At 41.9% G+C, this 25,917-nt stretch overlaps 1 protein-coding gene across 2 annotated transcripts in view; it reads right to left on the bottom strand.

Moving 5' to 3' along the window:
* The window catches only part of MERTK (MER proto-oncogene, tyrosine kinase), a 133,116-nt gene that overhangs the window by 94,657 nt on the left and 12,542 nt on the right, over positions 1-25,917 (bottom strand). For both annotated transcript variants that reach the window (XM_063443667.1, XM_063443668.1), the window contains exons 3-5: positions 24,486-24,864; positions 15,652-15,752; positions 12,020-12,193 (exon numbers count right to left, since the gene is read on the bottom strand). In XM_063443667.1, coding sequence (XP_063299737.1) covers positions 12,020-12,193; positions 15,652-15,752; positions 24,486-24,864 — 654 coding nt within the window. The remainder of the gene's footprint in view (positions 1-12,019; positions 12,194-15,651; positions 15,753-24,485; positions 24,865-25,917) is intronic.

Genomic DNA, 25,917 nt, shown 5'->3' with positions numbered 1-25,917 from the left:
CTTCTCTCCGCATCCATACAGGCCATTTTCCCCGGACCCCTGCACTACAGGGTCATGCAGCGCCTCAAGGCAAGATTCCTTCGCAGACAACCTACATACGACCAACCGGTTCCAATGTCGGCCGAAGTTCGGGAGGAGCTACACTGGTGGCTTAACTGCATGCAGGCTTGGAATGGCAGGGCCATATTCGGGAACCAGCCAGACTTCGTGCTGGAATCGGATGCCAGTCGTTCAGGCTGGGGAGCAACGGACGGAACCACCTCCACAGGAGGAGTGTGGAATTCCGAAGAGCTTTTGATGCACATCAATTGCCTGGAGCTCTTGGCTGGATCATTCGCCATTCGCAGCCTGGCAAAGGAGCAATCCAACTGCTGCATCCTACTCCGCATGGACAACGTCTTAGCGGTAAGATACATCAACCGCCTTGGAGGCACTCGTTCTCAAGCACTGGTGGATCTCACTAAAGAGATCTTCGATTACTGCCTACCACACAACATCACCTTGCTGGCAGAGCACTTACCAGGAGACTGCAACACGACGGCGGATTGGTATTCACGCCACTGGCGGGACGCCAGCGATTGGCAACTAGACCCTCATATTTTCGCAATACTGGATGTACAGAGGGGTCCTCTCTCCATAGATCTATTCGCGTCCCGGAACAATCGACAGACAGAGGTTTTCTTCAGCTGGCTCCCAGACCCGGAGAGCCTCGCAACGGACGCTTTCCTACAACAATGGCCACGAGACGGTGCTTACGCATTCCCACCTTTCGCAATGATAACGAGGGTCCTTCACCGGATCCGCCTACAGAGAGTGAGAATAATTCTCATCACGCCTCTCTGGCAGAGCCAGCCATGGTTCCCGGACCGTCTGGAACTTTCAATCAGGGATCCTCTCCTCCGACCAGATGCCCCAACCATCCTCAGAAACCCATTGGGTCTACCTCACCCGCTAGTCGTGCAGGAACGCCTGCCCCTTGTGGCCTGGACTCTTTCCGTGGCTCCTGGCGAACCGAGGACTTATCGCAGGAAACTAAGGACCTCCTATGGGATTCATGGGCACCAGGAACAAGGAGGTGCTACTTATCAGCATGGCACTCCTGGACAAGTTGGTGTGTGGGACGGGACCTCAATCCCTTTACTGCACCTACTCACTCCATCATGAATTTCCTGACCTCACTTTTCACTGCCGGAAAGTCATACCGGTCTATCAACGTGGTACGGTCAGCCATCTCAGCGGCCCATACTCCGACCCAGGGGACACCTGTTGGTAAGGACCCGCTCATCTGCAGACTTCTCTGCGGCATGCGCCTGTGGCGACCCCCGGAGCCGAAATACTCTAGACTTTGGGACGCTGGCGTGGTCCTACAATTCTTACGAAATTGGCCTCCTAACGAGGATTTGTCACTCCGCCAACTTACCGCAAAATTCACCTTCCTGCTCTGTCTGGTTTATTTTCGACGGGTATCTGATGAACGCGCCTTCGACGCCGACGCGTTTACATTCTGCCCGGCGGGTGTTACCTTTCGGGTCTCACGTCTCACTAAGTCCAACTCTCACTCGGTCTTCTACCCTTTCTTCCCTTCTGACCCTCAACTCTGCGTGGTCTCTACTCTCCGTCAATACGTGGAAGCCACCGCGACATTGCAGCAATCTTCCACTCGTCAACTTCTCATCTCTTACGTCCGCCGTTATGGCCCAGTTTCGTTTACTACGCTGGCCAGATGGGTTAGATGGCTAATATCCCTTGCCGGTATTGGAGCACATTCCGTACGTGGGGCAGCGGCCTCTTCCGCTTATGCGGCAGGCGCTTCCCTTTCGGACATCTTACGAGCGGCGGACTGGACCAAAGAATCCACCTTTAGGACATTCTACTTTCGTCCTCTTGATAATCCGGCATTTTTTCTGCTTTCCCAGCGTTGAAATTGCAAAATACGAAGCCACCTGTCATTAAGATTATGCTAGCTTTAGTGTACAGATAATCTTAATTTTAATAATGACAGGAGGTGAGTATTTTCCCTCCCTGCTCTCTTTCCTTCTTCCCTCCCTATTAATTTCATATCTATCTATGGCATTTTGTTTTCTCATATTATTGTATAAATACCTAACTTGGTAGCACTTGTTTTAATGCCTTATTTACGTTCATTTGAAGATTTATATATATACTCCATATGGGTGGGATATTTATTTAACACCGTTAGTCGGGAGGATGTTTAGTTATTATTATTATTATACTAGATGATATTAAGTTAAATTAAGGGATAGACATTCATTGTTTTTACACAATCATTTCTGGAATCTAATACACTTTATACTCTCGTTTCAGCTTAATCAGAAACCACAGGGAATCATTAAGGTCTCCATGCAAGGTGTCGTCATCATCCCATCATGGAACCTTATCATCAAGTCTTGGGAGATCATCGTTTGAAAGCAGGATGCCTTCGTCTGCATTCTACCTGTTCCTGTTCAATTTATTCAGATTAGTGTTCCATTATCTTGTTCTATGGACTTTTTTCAGGTTGTTCTGTTATTTTTCTGCATTTATGACCTTGTGATGTCGCAATTTTAAAGAGGAAATGATGTCATATGTCACACCTCTTATACCCTATACTACACTGTGATTGGTTCTAAGTTTTGTCACTCTTTGCTGCTATGGAGTTAGTAAAGAAAGATTATGCAAAATACTCGCCTCCTGTCATTATTCAAATTAAGATTATCTGTACACTAAAGCTAGCATAATCTTCAATTGTGACGTGAATTTATAACAGCCTTAAACGGACACTGTAGTCACTATAACCATTTCATCTCCTTGAATTGGTTATAGTGCCTGGAGTCCCCTGGCACTGTCCCTCCATTCCGTGTTAAACTTCTTTAGAGCAGTTTAGCACTAAATAAGGGTCCCTGGCCACCCACAATCTGGTCCCTTCTGGAGGTGTGACTAAGGGAGAGATCACACACTTTCTTGTAGTTATACCTCTTCAAACTCATCAGTTGGAGCTCTGATGGGTAAAAAACAATCAGCTGACACTCAGCCAATCACAACTGCCCACTGCTGCACAGGCTAATACAGCATCATTAGCCAAATAAGCACAGAGAGGATGGGATGCTGGGGACTCTGGTTTAGCATTAAAACATTAAAAACTGCTTAAAGGGACACTATAGTCACCAGAACCCGCTTAATGTAGTTGTTGTGGTGAGTATAATAATTGCCTTCATGAATTTTCATGCAAACACTGCCTTTTCAGAGAATATGGGAAAGCATTGGATTGGCTAAAAATCAGAAGTTCGGATAATGTCACCAACGAGGCGGACCGGGTGAGGGGCCTGCGTTAGCGCTGCAAATAAGGTGAGTTTTAACGTTTGCTAGGGAGGGAGAGCTAACTAAATGGTGGATTTAACACTATAGGGTGCGGAATACATGATTGTGTTCCTGACCCTATAGTGTTCCTTTAATGCTGAATAAAATGATCGTACCCGGGACCCCAGACACTATAGTCAGTTTAATGAAATGATGCAGACACAATGCCTACGATCTCCCTTTAATTGTGCTCATTTGCATATCTTGCATGGCATTCTGGAAGTGTTGTGTCTAGCTACTGTGTATATCTATTCTATCAAATCTGTTTCAACTTTTGTACAGACTCCTTTAGTATAAAAACTGCACAAAAATAAGCAAATACTGTAAACAAGTTGATCTTATTAATGTGTAAATAGGAGTATAAATGTAATTGTTTACAGTAAAACTGATTGTCTTCCGTTAAATTACTCAACTCAAAAGCAGATTTATACGTAGATTAAATACTCAAGCTCTCAAAAATAGTCTGCCACAACAAGATTAGGAAATAAAAACAAGAATCAAGAATCACATGATATGTACGGCACTTGCTTGCCAGTAATGTGCTTCCAAGTGGTATTCTTCAAATTTTACAAACACAAGATAACCACAATATGTGGTTTTATGATAGCTAGAGCAGCTATGGGTTCCACTAAAAAATAATTGAATCTATTGAAAGTAAGGTCAGGTGGCACTCATACTGAATATTTGAATACGTTAAACTGGAATCTTCACTTCTCTGAAAATTACATAACAGAAATAAACATTGAAAACCACCTATAACTTGTGTTAACCTTTTTTTCGTGTAATTCATAAACATTGAATTAAAAATACTGGGAAGGGACTGCTTTCCTTCATGAAATACAAAATCAGGTGTCATGAATGGCTGGTTTGAGATCCAGACAATGAGTGGGACTTTTATGGCATATGTACATGAACGTGTGTTTCTGTCTGTCTGACATAAAAAGTACTTAATATTTTGACATTAATCATTAAAATGTATTTGTGCCTAATTCATATTATTTATCACTGCCTTACAGTGAGGGAGAAAGTATTTAATTCCCTGATGATTTTGAACATTTGCCCACTGACAAAGAAATGACCAGTCTATAATTTTAATGGTAGGTGTATTTTAACAGTGAGAGACAGAATAACAAAAACAAAATCCAGAGAAACGCATGTCAAAAAAGTTATAAATTGATTTGCATTTCAATTAGTTAAATAAATATTTGACCCCTTCGACTTAGTACTTGGTGGCAAAACCCTTGTTGGCAATCACAGAGGTCAGATGTTTCTTGTAGTTGGCCACCAGGTTTGCACACATCTCAGGAGGGATTTTGTCCCAGTCCTCTTTGCAGATCCTTTCCAAGTTGTTAAGGTTTCGAGGCTGACGTTTGGCAACTCGAACCTTCAGCTCCCTCCACAGATTTTCTATTGGCTAGGCCACTCCAGGACCTTAATGTGCTTCTTCTTGAGCTACTACTTTGTTGCCTTGGCTGCGTGTTTTGGGTAATTGTCATGCTGGAATACCCATCCATGACCCATTTTCAATGCCCTGACTGAGGGAAGGACGTTCTCACCCAATATTTTACTGTACATGGCCCCGTCCATCATCCCTTTGGTGCGGTGCAGTTGTCCTGTCCCCATAGCAGAAAAAAATACCGCCAAAGCATAATGTTTCCACCTCCATGTTTGACGGTGGGGATGGTGTTCTTCTGGTCATAGGCAGCATTCCTCCTCCTCCAAACACGGCGAGTTGAGTTGATGCCAAAGAGCTCGATTTTGGTCTCATCTGAACACAAAATTTTCACCCAGTTCTCCTCTGGATCGTTAGGATGTTCATCTGCAAACTTCAGACAGGCCTGTACATTTGCTTTCTTGAGCAGGGGGACATTGTGGGCGCTGCAGGATTTCAGTCCTTCACGGCATAGTGTGTTACCAATTGTTTTCTTGGTGACTATGGTCCCAGCTGCCTAGAGATCATTAACAGATCCTCCAGTGTAGTTCTGGGCTGATTCCTCACCATTCTCATGATCATTGAAACTCCACAAGGTGAGATCTTGCATGGAGCACCAGACCGAGGCAGACTGACAGTTATTTTGTCATTTGTGAATAATCGCACCAACTGTTGTCACCTTCTCACCAAGCTGCTTGGTGACGGTCTTGTAGCCCATTCTAGCCTTGTGTAGGTCAACAATCTTGTCCCTGACATCCTTGGACAGCTCTTTGGTCTTGGCCATGGTGGAGAGTTTGGAATTTGATTGATTGATTGCTTCTGTGGACAGGTGTCTTTTATACCTGTCCACAGCCAGAAATCTTGCTGATTGATAGGGGATCAAATAGGGGATCAAATACTTATTTCACTCTTTGACATGCAAATCAATTTATAAAATTATAGATTGATCATTTCTTTGTCAGTGGACAAATGTTCAAAATCAGCAGGGGATCAAATACGTTTTTCCCTCACTGCATATACACAATTACAGACTCTAGCAATGGGTAGACTTGGGTGCTATTGTTTTATAAAACATAGTTAGGGATGGACATCACATAATTTACAGGCGACCTCCTAATCGATTAATAGCTATATGTATAAATAGCAAGTAATGTAAAATGTAAATACCAATTAAAACACATTTACAGCATTGAACGCACACACACTGTGGCAACAAATAAATGAGTACGGGTCTTTTGTTTTGGTTTTGTTGTGCTCCTATTTTATCCCGTCACCTTTGTTGTTGTGTTTCATTATATATTAAAAATAGCAAACCTGTTCATGCACGTCTTGTCTGTATGAGTCTTTGAGAATAAATAAATAAATAAATACATCGTCATGCGTTATAATGATATGAAACTCACTGACGCATTTGCACAAAAATACATTCTCAATTCCTTGGAAAATCCCCAATGTTAGAAAAACTGGACAGTTTAGCTGCCCTCGCGACCCCCAACCAACATGAATCAAGTGTTAAAAACCCTTTATTTACTCATTTCACCGCAGCACCGAGGGTTGACATCCAACCCTTTCTGATGTCCCGTGATGAGCGGGCGCTAATGCGCGTGCACGCAGAAGACCTCCCCACAGGAAAGCATTTCTCTGGGACTGCAGTGTTTAACATTGCAGCTCTAAGTACAATAGGGACACTATAGGCACCCAGAATGAGCTGAAGTGGTCTGGGTGCCTATAGTGTCCCTTTGAAGAGAATTAGGGAATGCTGTAATGAAGAGGTGGGCTTTTAACAGTTTGCAAAAGGAAGACAGAGAGATGGCTAATTAGGTATGTGTTGGCATTGAGCTTGTACGTTCTAGGAGTGACAATGAATGGAATTAAGGAGCAGCATTTAAACAACACTTTTTTTAAAACTCTTCCAAATTACTATATTCTATTACTTTTGTTAGTAAACGTAGAATAGATTTTGGCCTTCCATTCCCTTTCATGTTTCAGGAGGATTTATTTTTAAAGAGTCAGAAAAGTGCCCAGTTACTGACTTTCCCTTCCTTATTCTCGTTTCCTTCCTGATTTGTCCTGTACTCTGAAATGCCATCTACATCCCCAGATTTTCAACAAGTGACCTTTAATAAAAGTAACATTAAAAGCACAATTATGTTTTATTAAACCTACTCTGTTTGAATTCAAATCAAAACATTTGTTAGCATTTTTGCATTTCTCAAAATGTATGCTCTTTACTTTACTATGCGTACAAGTACATCTTAAAATGAGTTATATTTCAGCTACAAACTGTAACAATCTCCATATGGTAAAATGATCCAATATGCAACATCTCATTATCTTTTTTTATTTGTCGTAAAATCAAATATTTCTATCTCACTATGTGAAGCCCCTTTCTACATCACTGTTATTTAATAAAATTGATATTGTTGAAGACCGACTAGTGAATTTCAGATTTATTGTGTAAAGAGATCAAAATTAAGTTCCTCTCTCCTCCCCATACAGTACATGTAGATAGGTAGGGACACAAGTCATAACCGCACTTACATGCGGCTCCCCCGCCAAGTCTGCGCTCGCGCCTGCAGCGGTCTCCTTTCGGTGCATGGCGAGGACTCCGGTGTGCCCAGCATCGTGCACAGCTGACCAGCATTTCTGAAACAGTTGGACTCCGGGCTGCGGCTCTCCACACTCTGCCGCGGGAAGCCTCAGCCAAAGCCACGTGTGATTCTACATTCACTAGGCACGCCCGCCCGAACGCCGGCCTCTTAAAGGAACAGTACACCTGAAATTGTTTAAAGGACTAATCACCTCCTAACCAATAGAATGTGAGAGCTGGATACCTCTCCCCTATATAATCACAGTCTACCTCTACCACATTGCTCAGTTCTACTGTGCTTACTGTGCTGTCAACTTCAGTGTGCCTATCCTGCCTTATTTGATGCATCTGGTATCTGACCCTCTGCCTGTTTTATCGTCTTTGAACCCGTGCCGTCTGAACTGACCCCTGGCTTTCCTCGACTACAAATTTGTTTTTTCCTTTTGGCACTGCCTCCTGGACTCCTCCCATCAAAAACGTGACAGGTGTAACAGCACATTACAAGAGGCCTAGTGCATGTACTGCTACCCTGTACATCCCCTAAAGTCACACAGTACGAGGATGTTAGTTGTGTTAAGTAACTTAGCTTGATTTGTAACATAGGACTTGCCAGTTTTCTTTTCTTGCCCTTTCTTTCTTTTCTCTCCATTTTAAAATTCTCCATATGCACCCCCACTACAGTGTACTGTGGATTATGTAGTTATCTTGAAAAGTATTAGTGGAAACAGCCTGCCTTTGACTTGGTTTGGTGGTGTGACTGGCTCTAAGGAAGATTAATGGATCAACTGGAGCTGCCAAGCTCAGACGGTGTGAGGTGACAGAGGTGTTTGGCAAGTACCCAGAGCCTCGTTGAACTAATGTGAGGTAAAACATCTGCTCAGCTTGACTTTAATTGGTTGTGCACAATGTACCATAGCAGCAGGCTGGAGCTAAACAAAAAAAACAACACTTGCTTCTTACACAATGTTCAGGTATCATTCGTTATTATTATTATTATTATTATTGGCATTTACATTGATCAACCACAACATTAAAACAACTGACAGGTGTATTATTATTAGTATTATTAATGCCACTTATATAGCGCCAACATATTCTGTAGCGCTTTACAATATTATGAGAGGGGGGATTTAACTATAAATAGGAAAATTACAAGAAAACTTACAGGAACGATAGGTTGAAGAAGACCCTGCTCAAACGAGCTTACAGTCTATAGGAGGTGGGGTGTAAAACACAATAGGACAGGAAATAGCAATCAAATAAGGTGGGAGTGAAGCAGAGCTGGAGGAGAGAGTAGAGTGCTGCCCTTTAGGAGAGAACAAGAGACAGGTATGTGAGGTAGAGGTTACTTTGGGAGGCCACAAGCTTTCCTAAAGAGATGGGTTTTAAGGCCCTTCTTAAACGATTGAAGACTAGTGGAGAGTTTGATGGTGGTAGGCAGGCTATTCCATAGGAAGGGAGCCGCCCGCGAGAAGTCCTGCAAGCATGAGTTGGCCGAACGGGTGCGAGCAACGGACAGAGCGGAGAGACCAAGAAGGGGAATACCTATGGATCTGTGAGGAGATATGAGGAAGGCTAGAAATGTTCAGTGCTTTATAGGTATGAATTAGTTATTTGAATTGACTCCTATAGGATACAGGAAGCCAATGTAAGGACTGACAGAGGGGTGAGGTGTGAGAAGACCGACTAGGGAGGAAAATCAGTCTGGGTCATATTGACCCCCATGGTATAGTATTTGTTAATTTAACCCGTAGAGGGATTGCAGACAGGAAGCAGAAGGAAGCCCTGCTTCTCACTGCACACATTTTAACCCCTCACTTGTTGTCAATGAGTCAGCAGTTAGTTAAATCAGTTTGTCTGAATTAAATCTGACACTCTGCATGAGGACCTCCAGCGTCAGATTTTCCCAATAGGAAAGCATTGAATAATGCCTTCCTATGGGGAGGTCTAATGCGCACACAGGGAGGAGCATGGGACTATAGGATCCCTTTAGCTACAATATTATAGTGAAACAGATCATTTTAGTCTAATAATAGATAAGTACAGAAGTTCTAAAAAGAAATGTGGGTCTAAATACAAAAGTGTAACGGCTTAGTATATCAACACTGTTTATAGAATAAATGAATGAACGAATAAATATATTTAAAAAAAAAAAGTATATTTTCTCATTCCATAAATCAAAAATTCAAACAGTCATACCAAATCACAGACATTTTCAGTTAAAGCCAGCTTCAGAAATCGGCAACTATGTTCTGGCATATGCATTGAGTGCCAAAAAAGAAAATAAAAGAAAATTTTAAGATAAAAGTTCTTCATTAGAAAATTATATTGCTATTTTAACTATATTAGTAAAGAACGAATAGATTACCACACAGAAGCAAAAAAAATCCAGCAGGTATTCTGCCTGTGACTAATTATGGCAGAGTAGTTGGGAAAAGCCAGTACCGGACTTGAATTTGCAAAATAAATAAATCTCAAAAGAAGTAGCACAAAGGCACAAAAACTGTGGGATGCTAGAATGGGAAGGTCAACGCTTTTCATAACATTTTTAGATTAGAAGAAATTATGGACCCAAAACAGCCTCATTTCAGAACACATTTTGAATAAATCTCTCCCGTTGTGTGGAATGTGTTGTGGGGGCATTGGCAAACATACCATACCCTATCCCAGTCACCTGGAGAAAGTGTGAGGCTCTGGGTTAAAATAAACAAATCACAGTTATGCAGTTTTTTAATTCTTCAATTTTCCAGTCTAAAGATTATCTAAAGATTCTGTTCTATGTATTCTATAGGCATTAACAAACGGGTCACTTTAACAGAGTGTGACCAGGGGTGTTTTAAAATGTTTTAAGTGACTTACTAATAATTTTTGTAACTAAAATTTAATTTATAACACGAACAATGTATCCTATTTACACATACCGATTCTGTATTATAATGATTAATATGAGATTATTCCTTACAGATTCCTAAAAACATTTACTGCAGTTTAAATACACATTACTGTAAGTTTTATTGCTGTGGAGCTCTGTGATACACTCAAACACACTAACAATATGAACCTACTAGCAAAGAGAGACATTAGGACAGAAAAATGGGACAGAGAGTTCTGGGCCCTAAATAGAGACGCTCCTTCCTAAATAGGGACACTTGGGAGATATGTTGATTAAAAAAAAAAAACTGCTGATGGAGAATATTCCTCTTATTGCAGAAAATAAGAGATCATTCTCAGTCACGTTCAGCTTTAATAAGTGCTATACCCCTGAAGTTCCCTGCTTTGTGTTTTATTAAAACACACTTGTCGTGGGCAGGAGGGATTTTAATTAAAACCATTTCTCTCTCGCTTATCCCTTTCACAGAGCACAGTAGTGGTTTATAAAGTTTTATGACACCGTGGGGGACAGAGGTGAAAGTAATTATCTTTTCCTAAAAAACTCCATGAAAGACAGTCCTAGAAATTCTTCTATTAGCATCTGGCAGTAACTAGACCACATCTGTAAAACATTGAAGGTGCAGTTATTCTGCCTGTGACTAATTAGGGTAAAGGACTGAGGCTTACCACATCAGTAAACAAGTTAACTCTGTTTAAATGTTCCATTCCAGAGACTAAAGATCTCTAATGAGAAGGTATCAACTGAAACATTTTACTTTTTAGAAAACAGAAACATTCTAGATTAGCAAGAGTTTATAAAACAGCTTTATTAAAAATACAATAAACAAAGACATGTGAGAGATCAGAGGTTGTTAGCGTTTCAGTAGCAGTAACTCGAGTACTTATTCAAATCTCAAGTTTGATTTCAGTCAGGGATAATGCTGTTGTTTTTAAGCTTGATCAATTGAGAGTTTCATCTCTGACTGTAGTTGCTGTGATTATTCCTTTGGCAAGCATTTTTGCAATATAGGAATGTGCTTAAATAATCATCACTTCATTCCAATGCCAATCCATGGCAAAGAAGTCAGCAAGTTGGTGTCACTGGGGATCAGCTGATGCTCTCAGCCAATGAACTAAGCCCTGCACTGGAGGGCTTAGCTCAGGAGAGCTAAAGGAAGTTCCTGCTTAGAAATTCATTTGCTGTCCAGTGTTATTAGTACAGACATCGAGCAGGGAGTTGCAACTGTGTGATACCATGTAAGAAATCAGATAACCAGCAAGCTGAAGTGGTTATGGTGCTTAGAGTGTTTCTTTAACACAAGTATATAACAAATACACAATGTATTGCCCCTTATGTTAGTAAGTAGAGATCAGCAGCAGTTGTCAAGCATTTTTCAAATTAAAATAATATAATTTCTCTCAATGCACAAAATAATAATCAATTTAGTTAGATATTTCAATAGACATATTCAAATTAAGAAAAAACATTTGTATTTATAAATGTCTCTGAATTAATAAAAGCATTTCATCACGCCATTACCATATTTTATCACATGTGTAATTATCTGATTTTAGGCAGAAGTAGCCAAGCTGGAAAAATTCTCCAACGCTGCCATTTTTCCAACTTTGCTATTTTGGCCTGACATTTGAAATTCCCATAACAATTCTCCACAATCAGTGAATAGACTTGTTTCAGAAATCCCTTCCCTGGTAGATTATTTCATAGCTATATAAGTATATAAATAATAAGCACTGGACCAGCAACTTACCTAGTATAGTGAGAACAGCAGGTGACACCTCAGGAATTGTATTCACCCTCCTGCTATTTCTAAACCAAAAGATCTCCACAGGTTCGGGGGGGCCCACAGCTTCACAAGTGAAATTGAATGGAGTGTTTTTAGAGACATTTATACTCTGCGGTTGGCGAATAAAATGTGGCAAACCTAGAAAAGAAGAAAGTAATACACATTTAGCAGATTTCCGAATACGCTGGGTCATTACTATCTGGGGAATATTTCTTTATTCCTGATATTTAGCAAAGCTCCCTAAAAATAAATAGGAGGACTGAGTTAGGTTTCTACTAATGTTTTAACTAAGCTAACAAGAGGGTCCTTGGGTTATTAATGGTTTCGTTCCCATTGATGAAAACTGGAGAACTCAGAAGAACTCTTTGTGGCTTCAGGTACTGTGATCTCCTCCAAAATCATACATCGTAGGAAGACCTAACTTGAGGTGGTAAGGAACCATATCACATGTTTTTCAACATGAGGCAGGTTGAAGCTATTGTTTTAAGTAGAGGATATAGAAAAAAAATAGGAAATTCCTGCAAAATTCTTTTAACATACACAGTAGTTGGTCTAATCAAACAGACTTTATTTCTCAAACTAACATAGACCTGGGCATAGGTGTAAGTCTGCAGGTTTCCCAGTTTACAAACCACACAATGGTTGTGCGGTCTCCAAACGTTGTTGCTTTTGTTTTTTACAGCACATGCCACATGATCATTGACCAGTCGTTATGTAAGATGTAATATTCAAGCAGTGGGAATAATCCAGTCTAGTCAGGAATCAGGTGCCAAAACAGGACAAAGATCGGGCAATGGGACACAAAGAAATATTGACACCAGAGAGTCACAACAACCAAGCACTGGGTGGAGAATATCAAGAAGTAAGAGGATTATGACAGTGTCCAGAATTAAGACAATGACCATACCCAAAGGCCGCTGCCCACTGGGCACACCAACTTAAAACCAGAGGATGCTCTTTTGGGAACCATTCGCACAAGCATGCATGTAGAACTCAAAATGCACATACATACAGTGGAGGCTGTACACTGTTACAACAAGCATTCGATTACTGAAACTGTGAAGACTTCAAATACTTACATTGGCAAGAAAAAGTATGTGAACCCTTTGGAATGATATGGATTTCTGCACAAATTGGTCATAAAATGTGATCTGATCATCATCTAAGTCACAACAATAGACAATCACAGTCTGCTTAAACTAATAACACACAAAGAATGAAATGTTGCCATCTTTTTATTGAACACACCATGTAAACATTCACAGTGCAGGTGGAAAAAGTATGTGAACCCTTGGATTTAATAACTGGTTGAACCTCCTTTGGCAGCAACAACTTCAACCAAATGTTTCCTGTAGTTGCAGATCAGACGTGCACAACGGTCAGGAGTAATTCTTGACTATTCCTCTTTACAGAACTGTTTCAGTTCAGCAATATTCTTGGGATGTCTGGTGTGAATTGCTTTCTTGAGGTCATGCCACAGCATCTCAATCGGGTTGAGGTCAGGACTCTGACTGGGCCACTTCAGAAGGCGTATTTTCTTCTGTTTAAGCCATTCTGTTGTTGATTTACTTCTATGCTTTGGGTCATTGTCCTGTTGCAACACCCATCTTCTGTTGAGCTTCAGTTGGTAGACAGATGGCCTTAAGTTCTCCTGCAAAATGTCTTGATAAACTTGGGAATTCATTTTTCCTTCGATGATAGCAATCCGTCCAGGCCCTGACGCAGCAAAGCAGCCCCAAACCATGATGCCCCCACCACCATACTTCACAGTTGGGATGAGGTTTTGATGTTGGTGTGCTGTGCCTCTTTTTCACCACACATAGTGTTGTGTGTTTCTTCAAAACAACTCAACTTTGGTTTCATCTGTCCACAGAATATTTTGCCAGTACTGCTGTAGAACATCCAGGTGCTCTTGTGCAAACTGTAAACGTGCAGCAATGTTTTGTTTGGACAGCAGTGGCTTCCTCTGTGGTATCCTCCTATGAAATCCATTCTTGTTTAGTGTTTTACGTATTGTAGATTCGCTAACAGGGATGTTAGCATTTGCCAGTGACTTTTTTAAGTCTTTAGCTGACACTCTAGGATTCTTCTTCACCTCATTGAGCAGTCTGCGCTGTGCTCTTGCAGTCATCTTTACAGGATGGCCACTCCTAGGTAGAGTAGCAGCAGTGCTGAACTTTCTCCATTTATAGACAATTTGTCTTACCGTGGACTGATGAACAGCAAGGCTTTTGGAGATACTTTTATAACCCTTTCCAGCTTTATGCAAGTCAACAATTCTTAATCGTAGGTCTTCTGAGAGCTCTTTTGTGCGAGGCATCATTCACATCAGGCAATGCTTCTTGTGAAAAGCAAACCCAGAACTGGTGTGTGTTTTTTATAGGGCAGGGCAGCTGTAACCAACACCTCCAATCTCATCTCATTGATTGGACTCCAGTTGGCTGACATCACACTCCAATTAGCTCTTGGAGATGTCATTAGACTAGGGGTTCACATACTTTTTCCACCTGCACTGTGAATGTTTACATGGTGTGTTCAATAAAAACATGACAACATTTAATTCTTTGTGTGTTATTAGTTTAAGCAGACTGTGATTGTCTATTGTTGTGACTTAGATGATGATCAGATCACCTTTTATGACCAATTTGTGCAGAAATCCATATCATTCCAAAGGGTTCGCATACTTTTTCTTGCAACTGTAGATTAATCTGTCATGATGATGTGACATTCACAACGCAGTTACGGTTAATGTGCAATACAAAATCTTTTCTACTCTGTGCACTCCTTCAGATACAGGGTAGATAGCTAGCTGGTAGATGGAATATAATGACATAACACCAGACTCATTGCAACAGTGTGCAGAGTAGAGTCCAGGCGGATCAATGCAGACATGTGACAGTGACACATTATTTGGATCTGAACCGCCCTTTTGGGTGGTATCAGTCTAATATGCATATGGCCCTTGTTGGTTTTGTAATGGCACGAGATGAGCTTAAACTAGATTGAGACCTGAGCGGGGACCCACCGAAGGGCAGGCTATTTGAGCTGTTGTCTGTTCTCAGTACTCTTTTGCACCTTGTTTTTTTGCTGACAAATTGTTTGTTGATAGTATTTGCCAATAAATACAGTATATGCTGAAAGAAATTATAAAGTTTTATATTGTGTCCTCCATAGAAAAGCAAAGTTTTAATTGGTTCCTATAGTCCTGTTTTTAACTTGGCCCATTTACAGAAAAACATACTGCACACAGATTTTCTCTTTTTCTGTGTATCCTTTATCTTACCAGGAGCTATATACACAGGCCTCACCATTGGCCCCAGACATGACAAAGGTGCAGTCTTAAAAGTAGGTGTTATGGTGTGTGTACAAAACAAGCTACAGATTTTATCAGCAGATGTGACTACTCCACTAATAGAATCTGGACTATCAGTGGTCATAGCATCCTTGGACTCAATTCGTGTTTCGGGCAGAATCATGCTCTATTGGCATCCACTAATCATTCTCATGGCATTACTTTATGTAACAATCTCTTGATTGCAGGTTATAAGGTGGCAATCCTCTCAAACTGTCATGGATTCCAAAAAGTTTGATCTTACCTTCTACTTGAATGTAGATGGGGTCTGAAACTATTTCTTCATCCTCAATTTGCAATTTGCAGTGGTATGTTCCATTGTCAGCCCGTTGCACACCTGCAATGCTTCACAAAAAAAGAAAACATAAAAACAAAAACATATGTTAAACAAAAAAATTACCCAGATGGTATCCTTTTAGAAGAGTGTTTTTTTTATAATGATATGTTTATAATGTTTACAGGTGTGATAAATTCAACTTTAGAATCTTTATGTTACATTATTTTGTTAATCGTTTGACTGCCATGTCAAATGTTGCATTAAAGAAACACTATAGGGTCAGGAACACAAACGAATTCCTGACCCAGTAGTGTTAATACCACTATCTAGTCCCCTTGCTTTCCTAAATATAGCAAAATCTTACCTTTACTTCAGTCTGCTGCTGCTGGCTCTGCTCCTGATCTGCCTGCTTGGCTGACATCATCAAAAGTGGGAATCCGAGCTAATCACAATGCTTTCACATAGGAAAGCACTGGATTGGCTCTAGATTGTCATGGAGGCAGATCAAAGGCAGAGCCAGCACACGCCAAACACAGCCATGGCCAATCAGCATATCCTCATAGGGATGCATTCATAGAGATACACACATAGTGTCTATAAAAATATGCATACCTCCCAAGATGGCAGGCTTTGAATGGTCAATACATACTAGTTATACTTTGATTTGCTAAAAACACAGGGCTGCCAGAGTACAGCTTTGCTCTAAGATGAGCAGTTTTCTCATATCTCTCCCTAAAGCACAGTATGAGCTCCCACTACAACTCAGCCAATTACAATATGTCAGGATCGGGACAGGGATCCAACACGCAGAGTACAAAGAGTGGAAAGGTACGTATACCGGGCCTTAGAATGGCCGGACTAACGTACCGAGAGTAAAGAATAGTCAGAGGCAAGCCGAGGTCGAGGGAACGAGAAGACAGATAAGCGAGAGACAAGCCGGGTCAAGGGATAACAGAGAAACAGGGTAGTACAACGAGCCGAGTCAAAACCAAAAGAGCAAACTAGAATACCAGAGCACTGAGTGACTAGACAAGCTAGAACCACGACAGGGCAATGAGCTGAAGTAAGGAGTAAGCTTAAATACCCTGGCTCTGGATGGAAATCACGCCTCTGACAAGTACCGATTGGATATCGGACACTTGAGTGACAGATTGCTCGTGCTAGCGTCATGACGTCACGTATTGAGCGTCCTGCTAGAAAAGGACGTGGATTCCTCGCGGCCGGTGTTTAAGTGACTGGATGAACCGCGAGGAACGGAGGAAACAGCTCGCCTGGACGGATACACCACCAAGTCTCTACCTCCCTTAGAGGTAGAGGCCTCAGGTACCCTGACAGTACCCCCCCTCTCAGATACGCCCACCGGGCGGAATGAACCGGGGCGAGATGGGAAGCGAAGGTGAAATGCTCTGCGAAGGCGAGAAGCATGGACGTCCTCCTGAGGTACCCAACTCCTCTCCTCAGGACCATATCCCCTCCAGTTGACCAGATATTGCAATTTTCCCCTTGAAATTCTGGAGTCAATGATGGAGCTGACCTCGTACTCCTCCCGACCCTCCACCTGAACAGGACGAGGCGAGGAGACCTTAGAGGAGAATTTGTTGCAAATGAGGGGTTTCAACAAGGAGACATGAAAAGAGTTAGGAATGCGTAAGGCAGGTGGCAGAGCAAGGCGATACGCAACCGGATTGATACGAGTGAGAACCCTGTAAGGGCCTATGTAACGAGGAGCAAATTTCATGGACGGGACTTTTAGGCGAATATTCTTAGTACTCAACCATACCCTATCCCCAGGAACAAAAACAGGAGCCGCTCTTCTATGTTTGTCAGCGTGTTTCTTGAACAGCGAGGAACTATGTAATAGAATTTGTCGAGTCTGATCCCATAATTTCTTCAGGTTGGCGACATGATCATCAACCGACGGTATCCCCTGAGAAGAGGAAACCGAAGGAAAAATCGAAGGATGAAAGCCATAGTTCATGAAGAAAGGGCTAGAGCGAGTTGAATCGCAAACAAGGTTATTGTGTGCGAACTCCGCCCAAGGAATCAGACCGACCCAATCGTCCTGGTGTTCGGAAACAAAGCAACGCAGATACTGTTCGATCTTTTGATTAGTACGTTCAGCAGCTCCGTTAGACTGAGGGTGATAGGCAGAGGAAAAGTTCAATTTGATGCCCATTTGAGAACAAAAGGATCTCCAGAAACGTGAGACAAATTGAGAACCTCTATCAGAAACAATCTCTGAAGGAATCCCATGTAGGCGAAAAACTTCTCTCGCAAAAATCTCCGCCAATTCAGGAGAAGTCGGAAGTTTAGGTAATGGCACGAAATGGGCCATCTTAGTAAATCTATCCACCACCGTGAGAATAACAGTCTGTCTTTTGGAAGCAGGCAAATCAACGATAAAGTCAATGGACAAACAGGACCAAGGTTTCTCAGGAATGTCCAAGGGGTGTAACAGGCCACATGGGGATGCATGAGATAGTTTAGTCTTGGCACAAGTCTCACAAGCAGCGACGAACTCCTCAATATCCTTACGAAGTGAAGGCCACCAGAAATCCTTGGATATCAGAGAGTACGTCTTGCGAATACCAGGATGACCAGCTATTTTACTCTCATGAAAACATTGTAAGAGCTCCAGTTGAAGTTCAGGAGGAACAAAGTTTCTTCCCTCAGGAGTGTTTCCGGGAGCTAGATGTTGTGACTTCAAGATCTGGTCAAGTAGCGGGGAATGAATTTTGAGACTGGTATTAGCAATAATATTGCATTTGGGTACAATGGAAGACAAAAGTGGTTCAACTGAAGCAGAGGGTTCATATTGGCGAGATAGCGCATCGGCTTTAGAATTCTTTGACCCAGGTCTGTAAGTCAGAACGTAATTGAAATGGGTAAGAAACAACGACCAACGAGCCTGCCTGGAGGACAGACGCTTGGCCTCTCCGATATAGGACAAGTTTTTGTGGTCTGTCAGGATGGTAACAGGATGTAATGTACCCTCCAATAAATGTCTCCATTCTTTCAAAGCCTTGATAACCGCTAGTAATTCTCTGTCACCAATGTCATACCTGCTTTCAGTACCGGTCAATTTTTTAGAGAAAAATCCACATGGATGTAATGGTTTATCAACACCCAACCTTTGAGATAGAACAGCACCTAAACCAGTCTCTGATGCGTCTACCTCGAGCAAAAATGGCAGAGAAGTGTCAGGGTGAACTAAAATTGGAGCGGAAGCGAAAAGCTCCTTGAGAGTCTTGAACGCAAGGAGAGCTTCAGTAGTCCAATTCTTAGTGTCAGCCCCCTGTTTGGTCATGTTAGTGATAGGTGCAATAATGGAAGAATAGCCCTTAATAAAGCGCCTATAATAATTGGAAAAACCAATAAATCTCTGTATGGCTTTAAGACCTGTGGGTAAAGGCCACTCTAGAATGGATTGGAGCTTATCCGGATCCATCTTAAATCCCTCCCCAGAGATCACATAGCCGAGAAAGGTTACCTGGGTTTGATCAAAGCTACATTTCTCCAACTTGCAGTACAAGCCATGCTGGAGAAGCTTGTGCAAAACCCTCCTGACTTGTTTGTGATGAATCTCAATGTCACTAGAATGAATGAGTATATCATCTAGGTATACAATGACGCACTCTTGCTGAAATTCCCTAAGAACCTCATTAATCAGATCTTGGAATACTGCTGGCGCATTGCATAACCCAAAAGGCATGACAGTATATTCATAGTGGCCATATCGAGTATTGAATGCCGTCATCCACTCATGTCCCTGCTGGATTCTCACCAAGTTATATGCCCCTCTGAGGTCTAACTTGGTGAAAATTGTAGAGCCCTTCAAACGATCGAAGAGTTCGGTGATCAAGGGAATCGGGTAGGCATTTTTAATGGTTATCTTATTCAAGCCTCGATAATCAATACAAGGTCTCAAAGAACCATCTTTCTTTTTAACAAAAAAAAATCCAGCCCCGGCAGGGGAGGAGGACCTCCTGATGAATCCCTTGTCTAAATTCTCGTGAATATATTCCTCTAGGACTGAGTTCTCCTTTATAGATAATGGGTATACATGACCTCTGGGAGGCATGGTACCAGGGAGTAGGTTAATTTTGCAATCAAAGGACCTGTGTGGGGGTAAGGTATCGGCTTTCTTTTTGTCAAATACTGCCTTTAAATCTAAATACTGAGGCGGAATTTGTGTCTCTGTAGGATTGTCAGAGGTATTCGATGTATTAGTTAATCCAAGAGGTAAGACCTTCCGCAAGCATTTTTCTTGACAATTCTCTCCCCACGAAACTATCTCCCCTGATTCCCAATTAATAATAGGGTTGTGTCTCCTCAGCCAGGAGTACCCCAGAACTATGGGAATAGACGGAGAAGAAATGAGCATCAAGGATATATCCTCTTTATGCAAGATGCCAACAGTCAAGTTAATCGGTATGGTCTCATGAAAAATAACAGGCTCAAGTAACGGTCTACCATCGATGGCCTCAACAGCCAGAGGTGTCTCTTTTAACTGGGATGGAATAGCATGCTTGGCAGCAAAACCCTGATCTATAAAGCTCTCAGCAGCTCCAGAATCGATTAGTGCCATAGTCTTAACTACTCCCTTCTCCCACTTTAAAGAAACGGGTAACACAAGCCTGAGCTCCTTGTAGTTGTGAATAGAGGACAAAGTAGAAACACCCAAGGCCTGTCCTCTAGAGGGACTTAGGTGCGAGCGTTTCCCGAACGATTGGGACAATTTAGGCGTAAATGACCCCTGACTCCACAATACATACATAAACCCTCCCTTCTCCTGTACTGTCTCTCCCTTTCAGTGAGATGAGTACTGCCTATCTGCATAGGTTCAGGAATACGTAAGTCTTCGAACTCAGAGATTTGAAAGGTAGGCGCTAGTTTAAAGGAGGGTCTACGGGTCCTATCTCGAGTGTTCTGCCTCTCTCTTAAGCGTTCATCAATACGAGATATAAAAGAAATTAAATCCTCCAAATTTTCAGGGAGTTCTCTAGTAGCGACCTCGTCAAGAATTACATCTGATAACCCATTCAGAAACACATCTATATAAGCCTGTTCGTTCCACTTAACTTCTGCCGCCAAGGATCTGAACTCTAGTGCATAATCCACAAGTGTTCGATTGTCCTGTTTAAGGCGCAACATTAATCTAGCTGCATTGACCTTTCTGCCAGGAGGGTCAAAAGTTCTTCTAAACGCAGCTACAAAGGCATTATAATTATAGACGAGTGGATTATCATTCTCCCATAAAGGATTGGCCCATCTCAAAGCTTTTTCAATGAGCAGAGTAATAATAAATCCAACCTTTGCTCTATCAGTAGGATAAGAGCGGGGTTGTAGTTCGAAATGGATGCTAATCTGGTTTAGAAAGCCACGACACTTCTCCGGTGACCCGCCATAACGTACTGGTGGGGTAATACGGGAAGAAGCACCTACAGTGGCTACCTCTAGACCTGAGACTGCAGGAGAGATAGAAGGAGTACGTGTCTCCTCAGGTGGATTACTAGCACGAGACAAAAGTGCCTGTAGTGCCAAAGCCATCTGATCCATCCTATGTTCCATGGCGTCAAACCTGGGATCCGAAGAACCAAGCTGACTGTTTGTACCTGCAGGATCCATTGGCCCTGTCGTAATGTCAGGATCGGGACAGGGATCCAACACGCAGAGTACAAAGAGTGGAAAGGTACGTATACCGGGCCTTAGAATGGCCGGACTAACGTACCGAGAGTAAAGAATAGTCAGAGGCAAGCCGAGGTCGAGGGAACGAGAAGACAGATAAGCGAGAGACAAGCCGGGTCAAGGGATAACAGAGAAACAGGGTAGTACAACGAGCCGAGTCAAAACCAAAAGAGCAAACTAGAATACCAGAGCACTGAGTGACTAGACAAGCTAGAACCACGACAGGGCAATGAGCTGAAGTAAGGAGTAAGCTTAAATACCCTGGCTCTGGATGGAAATCACGCCTCTGACAAGTACCGATTGGATATCGGACACTTGAGTGACAGATTGCTCGTGCTAGCGTCATGACGTCACGTATTGAGCGTCCTGCTAGAAAAGGACGTGGATTCCTCGCGGCCGGTGTTTAAGTGACTGGATGAACCGCGAGGAACGGAGGAAACAGCTCGCCTGGACGGATACACCACCAAGTCTCTACCTCCCTTAGAGGTAGAGGCCTCAGGTACCCTGACACAATACAGGTTTCTCAGCAGTTCTCTACCATGGGTGTGTTAGTCCAACTGTGGAATAACCACTGTTTACCTACATTATTATTATACCTTTGTGGTTTGGTTACACATTTTCTCGAAAGTTATGGTTCTGTTACTGAAGATTTCAAGTGAACCACACTTCGTATAAGAAAGCCTGGCATAAAAAGTTACATCAATATGCAGCACCTTAAATAACCCATAAAGACACTTCTTTCCTTATTGTTATGTTACTGCCATATAAGAGGCAGTGGCGGAACTACCGCAGTTGCAGGGGTCACAGCTACACCAGGGCCTGTCACTCCAAGGGGCCCGGACGCACTGCAAACCCCTGCGATCGAGGTGCCTGCCGGCTATGTAATGCGGCCCTGGCCCATTGGGTGGCCCATGCTGTTAGGATGGCAATTAATTTCCAGGGGGCCCGGTCGTGCTATTAAAGCGCTGCAGAGCTGATGATGTCAGAGCTGGGAGGAAGTGAATGCCCCGGTCACTTCCTTCCAGCAATCACCATGCCGCAAGGAAGGAGAGGAGGGAGTCAGAGTGGGAACTCTGAATCCCATGAACCTGAGGCACTGGAACCCTGGGAAAGTCACTCTCCTGCACATAAAATGTAGGAAACAAGAGGGTGACTAAAACATTTTGAATGTTTGTGTGTTAGTGTATGTGCCTGTATGTTTGTGTCTCTGTACATGTGTGTGTGTCTCTGTGTGTATGTGTGCCAATATGTGTGTGTCATGTGTGTGTGTGTCTGCATGTGTATCGGTTTGTCTGCATGTGTGTGGGGAGGACATATAGAAAGGGGGGTAGACGTATGGGGAGGTGCGAGGGGTAGACGTATGGGGGGGAGGGGAGACAATTTTCACACTGGGGCCCCGTGGTTTCTATGTTACGCCTCGGGTCAGAGGTGGATTTTTCTGCCTCTAACCTCCCCCTTTTCTTTTCTCCTTGCCCTCCTTTCTCTTTCCTTTCTTCCTTTTTCTTCCTCTGTATTTTCCCCATTTTTCTTAATTCCCAGTTTATATTTATTTATTTATTTATGGTTTCTTGATGGTTGCAAGGTTTATGATATTTACAGGATTAAAAGTTCAGCCTCTCACAACTGTTTCTGCTGTTGATCCAGAAGAAGGCAATGAAAACCTCAAAAGAAACCCCAATTTGAAGCACTTCCCAATTTTGCATCAAACTTGAAAAAAAAAATCCTTCTCAATCCCAGAATGGCAGTCAGATCTCTTTTTTGGATCAAGAAACTGTTACCCCACCTATTAAATTCTATATCTCTGAATATTGTGTTTTTGAATTAATTTATCCAGTCGCTATCTGAAAAAATAAACAACTTTACAGACTTTGATAAAATTCCCTCTTCAGAAAGAGAATATTCCACATCTTTATTGTTCTTACTTTAAATAACTATTCCATTTGCATTACACTAAATCTGCTTTATTTCAGTCTCAATGGGCAACCTTGTGTACTATTTATGCATAGATTTCCAGACAATGGCTTATTTTGGCCCTGAATATATTTGTATAATGTTATATCACCCATTTTACAACACCATGGAATTTGGTGGCGCTATATAAATAATAATAATCATATCCCCTCTAAGGTGTCATTTTTTTAAAACAAACTTAATTTTGTAGCACGTAGACTGTTTCTAGTGTTTTGTTGTATTGATTATGCCTCTGCAGCCTTACAATTCTATGCCATTTAGGGGTTAAGTCACTCTGTTTATGCAGCCCCAGCCATACCTCTTTACATGTGACCTACATAGTCTCCCAACATATTTTCTGTAAATAGAGATCTAATGTTTAAACTTCCATTATTGCACAGTCTGTTTCATTTAGAATGTATTATCTCCTGCTCTGTTAATAACCTGCTAGAGCCTGCAGAAGAGGTGTGTGTGTGTGTGTGTGTGTGCGCGTGTTTAAAATTCAATTTACAGAGCAAAAAATGTCTAAAGTAAACACAGTGCTGCCCCATCTGAATGAAAAATAAAAATGTCATGTGGACTGTGTGAGTCACAGACAGAGGAGGTGTGAATAGAGCAGCAATAAACAGAAACAAAAGTGATTTCACTCTTTAATGGCAGGTAATTGAACAGTGAGACTGCAGTGGCATGATCTACGCACCAAAACTGTTTCATTAAGCTAAAGTGGTTTTGGTGCCTATAGTGTCCCTTTAAACAATGATTATGGTAAAACGATCCATATTTTCAGCAGTTCCTAGACATAGTAAATACTGTATCATTTAAAGTAATAGAAACACTGCCGTTTGGCAATAAATACGTTTTTGTTTTGTTTTTTAATTTTTACATGTTTTAATTGCTTTCTTATATGAAGTGTGGTTCACTTGAAATGGACATCCTAAGTAACAAAACCATGTAAAGCTAATCATGTCCACTTAATTTGTAGAGCTTTACATCAAGGGCTGCCTGCAGGTAAAGCCTCTTTAAAATGACACCTTCAAAAATACTTTGCCAGCTTTTAGGGACAGCAGGTGCTCCTTGGCCAAACCTGCTTTACAGGAAACAACATATCGAATTTTTCTGATGGTGTTTTCCTACATAAACACAAAAATGTCTAAACATCTTACCTGCAAGAAGATGACATAGAGGTGACCTCACCAATTGGAATTTCGAATGACTGTACAGAAATGCGCTCTAAGGAGGGCAATAATTCCCCATCCTTCCACCATGTTATCTGGTCTCCATTGTCCACGTTAGGAACCACAATGGAACAATTGAATTTTACATCCTTATGTTCAGAGAGCACAATGTTACGCACGGTGGCGTTAAACTTGATTTTCTTTGAGTGGGATGGTTTTGTTTCTGGAACAGTTCTAGTGTAGAAACGTCCTTGCCCAAGGTCACCAAAGTTCTCAGAAGATATCTTATCCGAAAGTGAGAGGGATGGTGAATCAGAACCTGATGGTGTATATAATCCCTGAACTTCAATTGGTAGGTCATTGTTTTCTGCAAAGAATAAAACGATTACTGTTACAAAACGTCTACAAACAATATATACTGATAATTATTGTACAAAACAATGTATGCACTTCAGAACTGTGAAGGCTGTGCCCAACATGGATTTTTACTTTCTCTTTGTGATGTAATAATTTCAGTCTGAAAAATTTGGGAGGCAAAATAAATATATTTTTAGGTACCAATTTTCTCTAAAGTATTCTCACACTTTTTAAAGACTGTTACATACCACCAAACATTACATATTTTAGATGACTTTCTAATAATACATTTTGACACAAATACGTAATTTGGAACAAAAACAATGTACCTTATTTACACACACTGATTTCTAAACACATTTATTAAAGGACCACTCTAGGCACCCAGACGACTTCAGCTTAATGAAGTGGTCTGGGGGCCAGGTACCTCTAGGATTAACCCTTTTTTTTATAAACATAGCAGTTTCAGAGAAACTGCTATGTTTATAATGAGGCTTAATCCAGCCTCCAAATCCTCTAGTGGCTGTCTCATTGACAGCCGCTAGAGGCGCTTGCGTGCTTCTCACTGTGAAAATCACAGTGAGAGCACGCAAGCGTCCATAGGAAAGCATTGTAAATGCTTTCCTATGCGACCGGCTGAATGCGAGCGCGGCTCCTGCCGCGCATGCGCATTCAGCCGATGACGTCGCGATCAAGATGGAGAGGAGGAGGAAAGCTCCCCGCCCGGCGCTGGAAAAAGAGGTAAGTTTAACCCCTTCCTCTCTCCAGAGCCCGGCGGGAGGGGGTCCCTGAGGGTGGGGGCACCCTCAGGGTACTCTAGTGCCAGGAAAACGAGTATGTTTTCCTGGCACTAGAGTGGTCCTTTAAGTTTCAAGACACCATACTGTGAGTATTATTGCTGCGGAGTTCTGTTATACACTCAGACAAACCAATAATATAGAGCTCCTAGAAAAGAGGGACATTAGGATAGAAAAGAGGGACAGAGGAATTTCAGCCCAAAATAGGGACACTTGTGAGGTTTGCTGTAATATTAAATAATATAAATAATATAATAATAATAATA

This window comes from Pelobates fuscus, chromosome 2, assembly GCF_036172605.1.
Source record: "Pelobates fuscus isolate aPelFus1 chromosome 2, aPelFus1.pri, whole genome shotgun sequence".
Taxonomy (NCBI): Eukaryota; Metazoa; Chordata; class Amphibia; order Anura; family Pelobatidae; genus Pelobates; species Pelobates fuscus.
The sequence above is the reverse complement of the archived record's forward strand: the minus strand, read 5'-3'. Positions and strand labels throughout refer to the sequence as shown.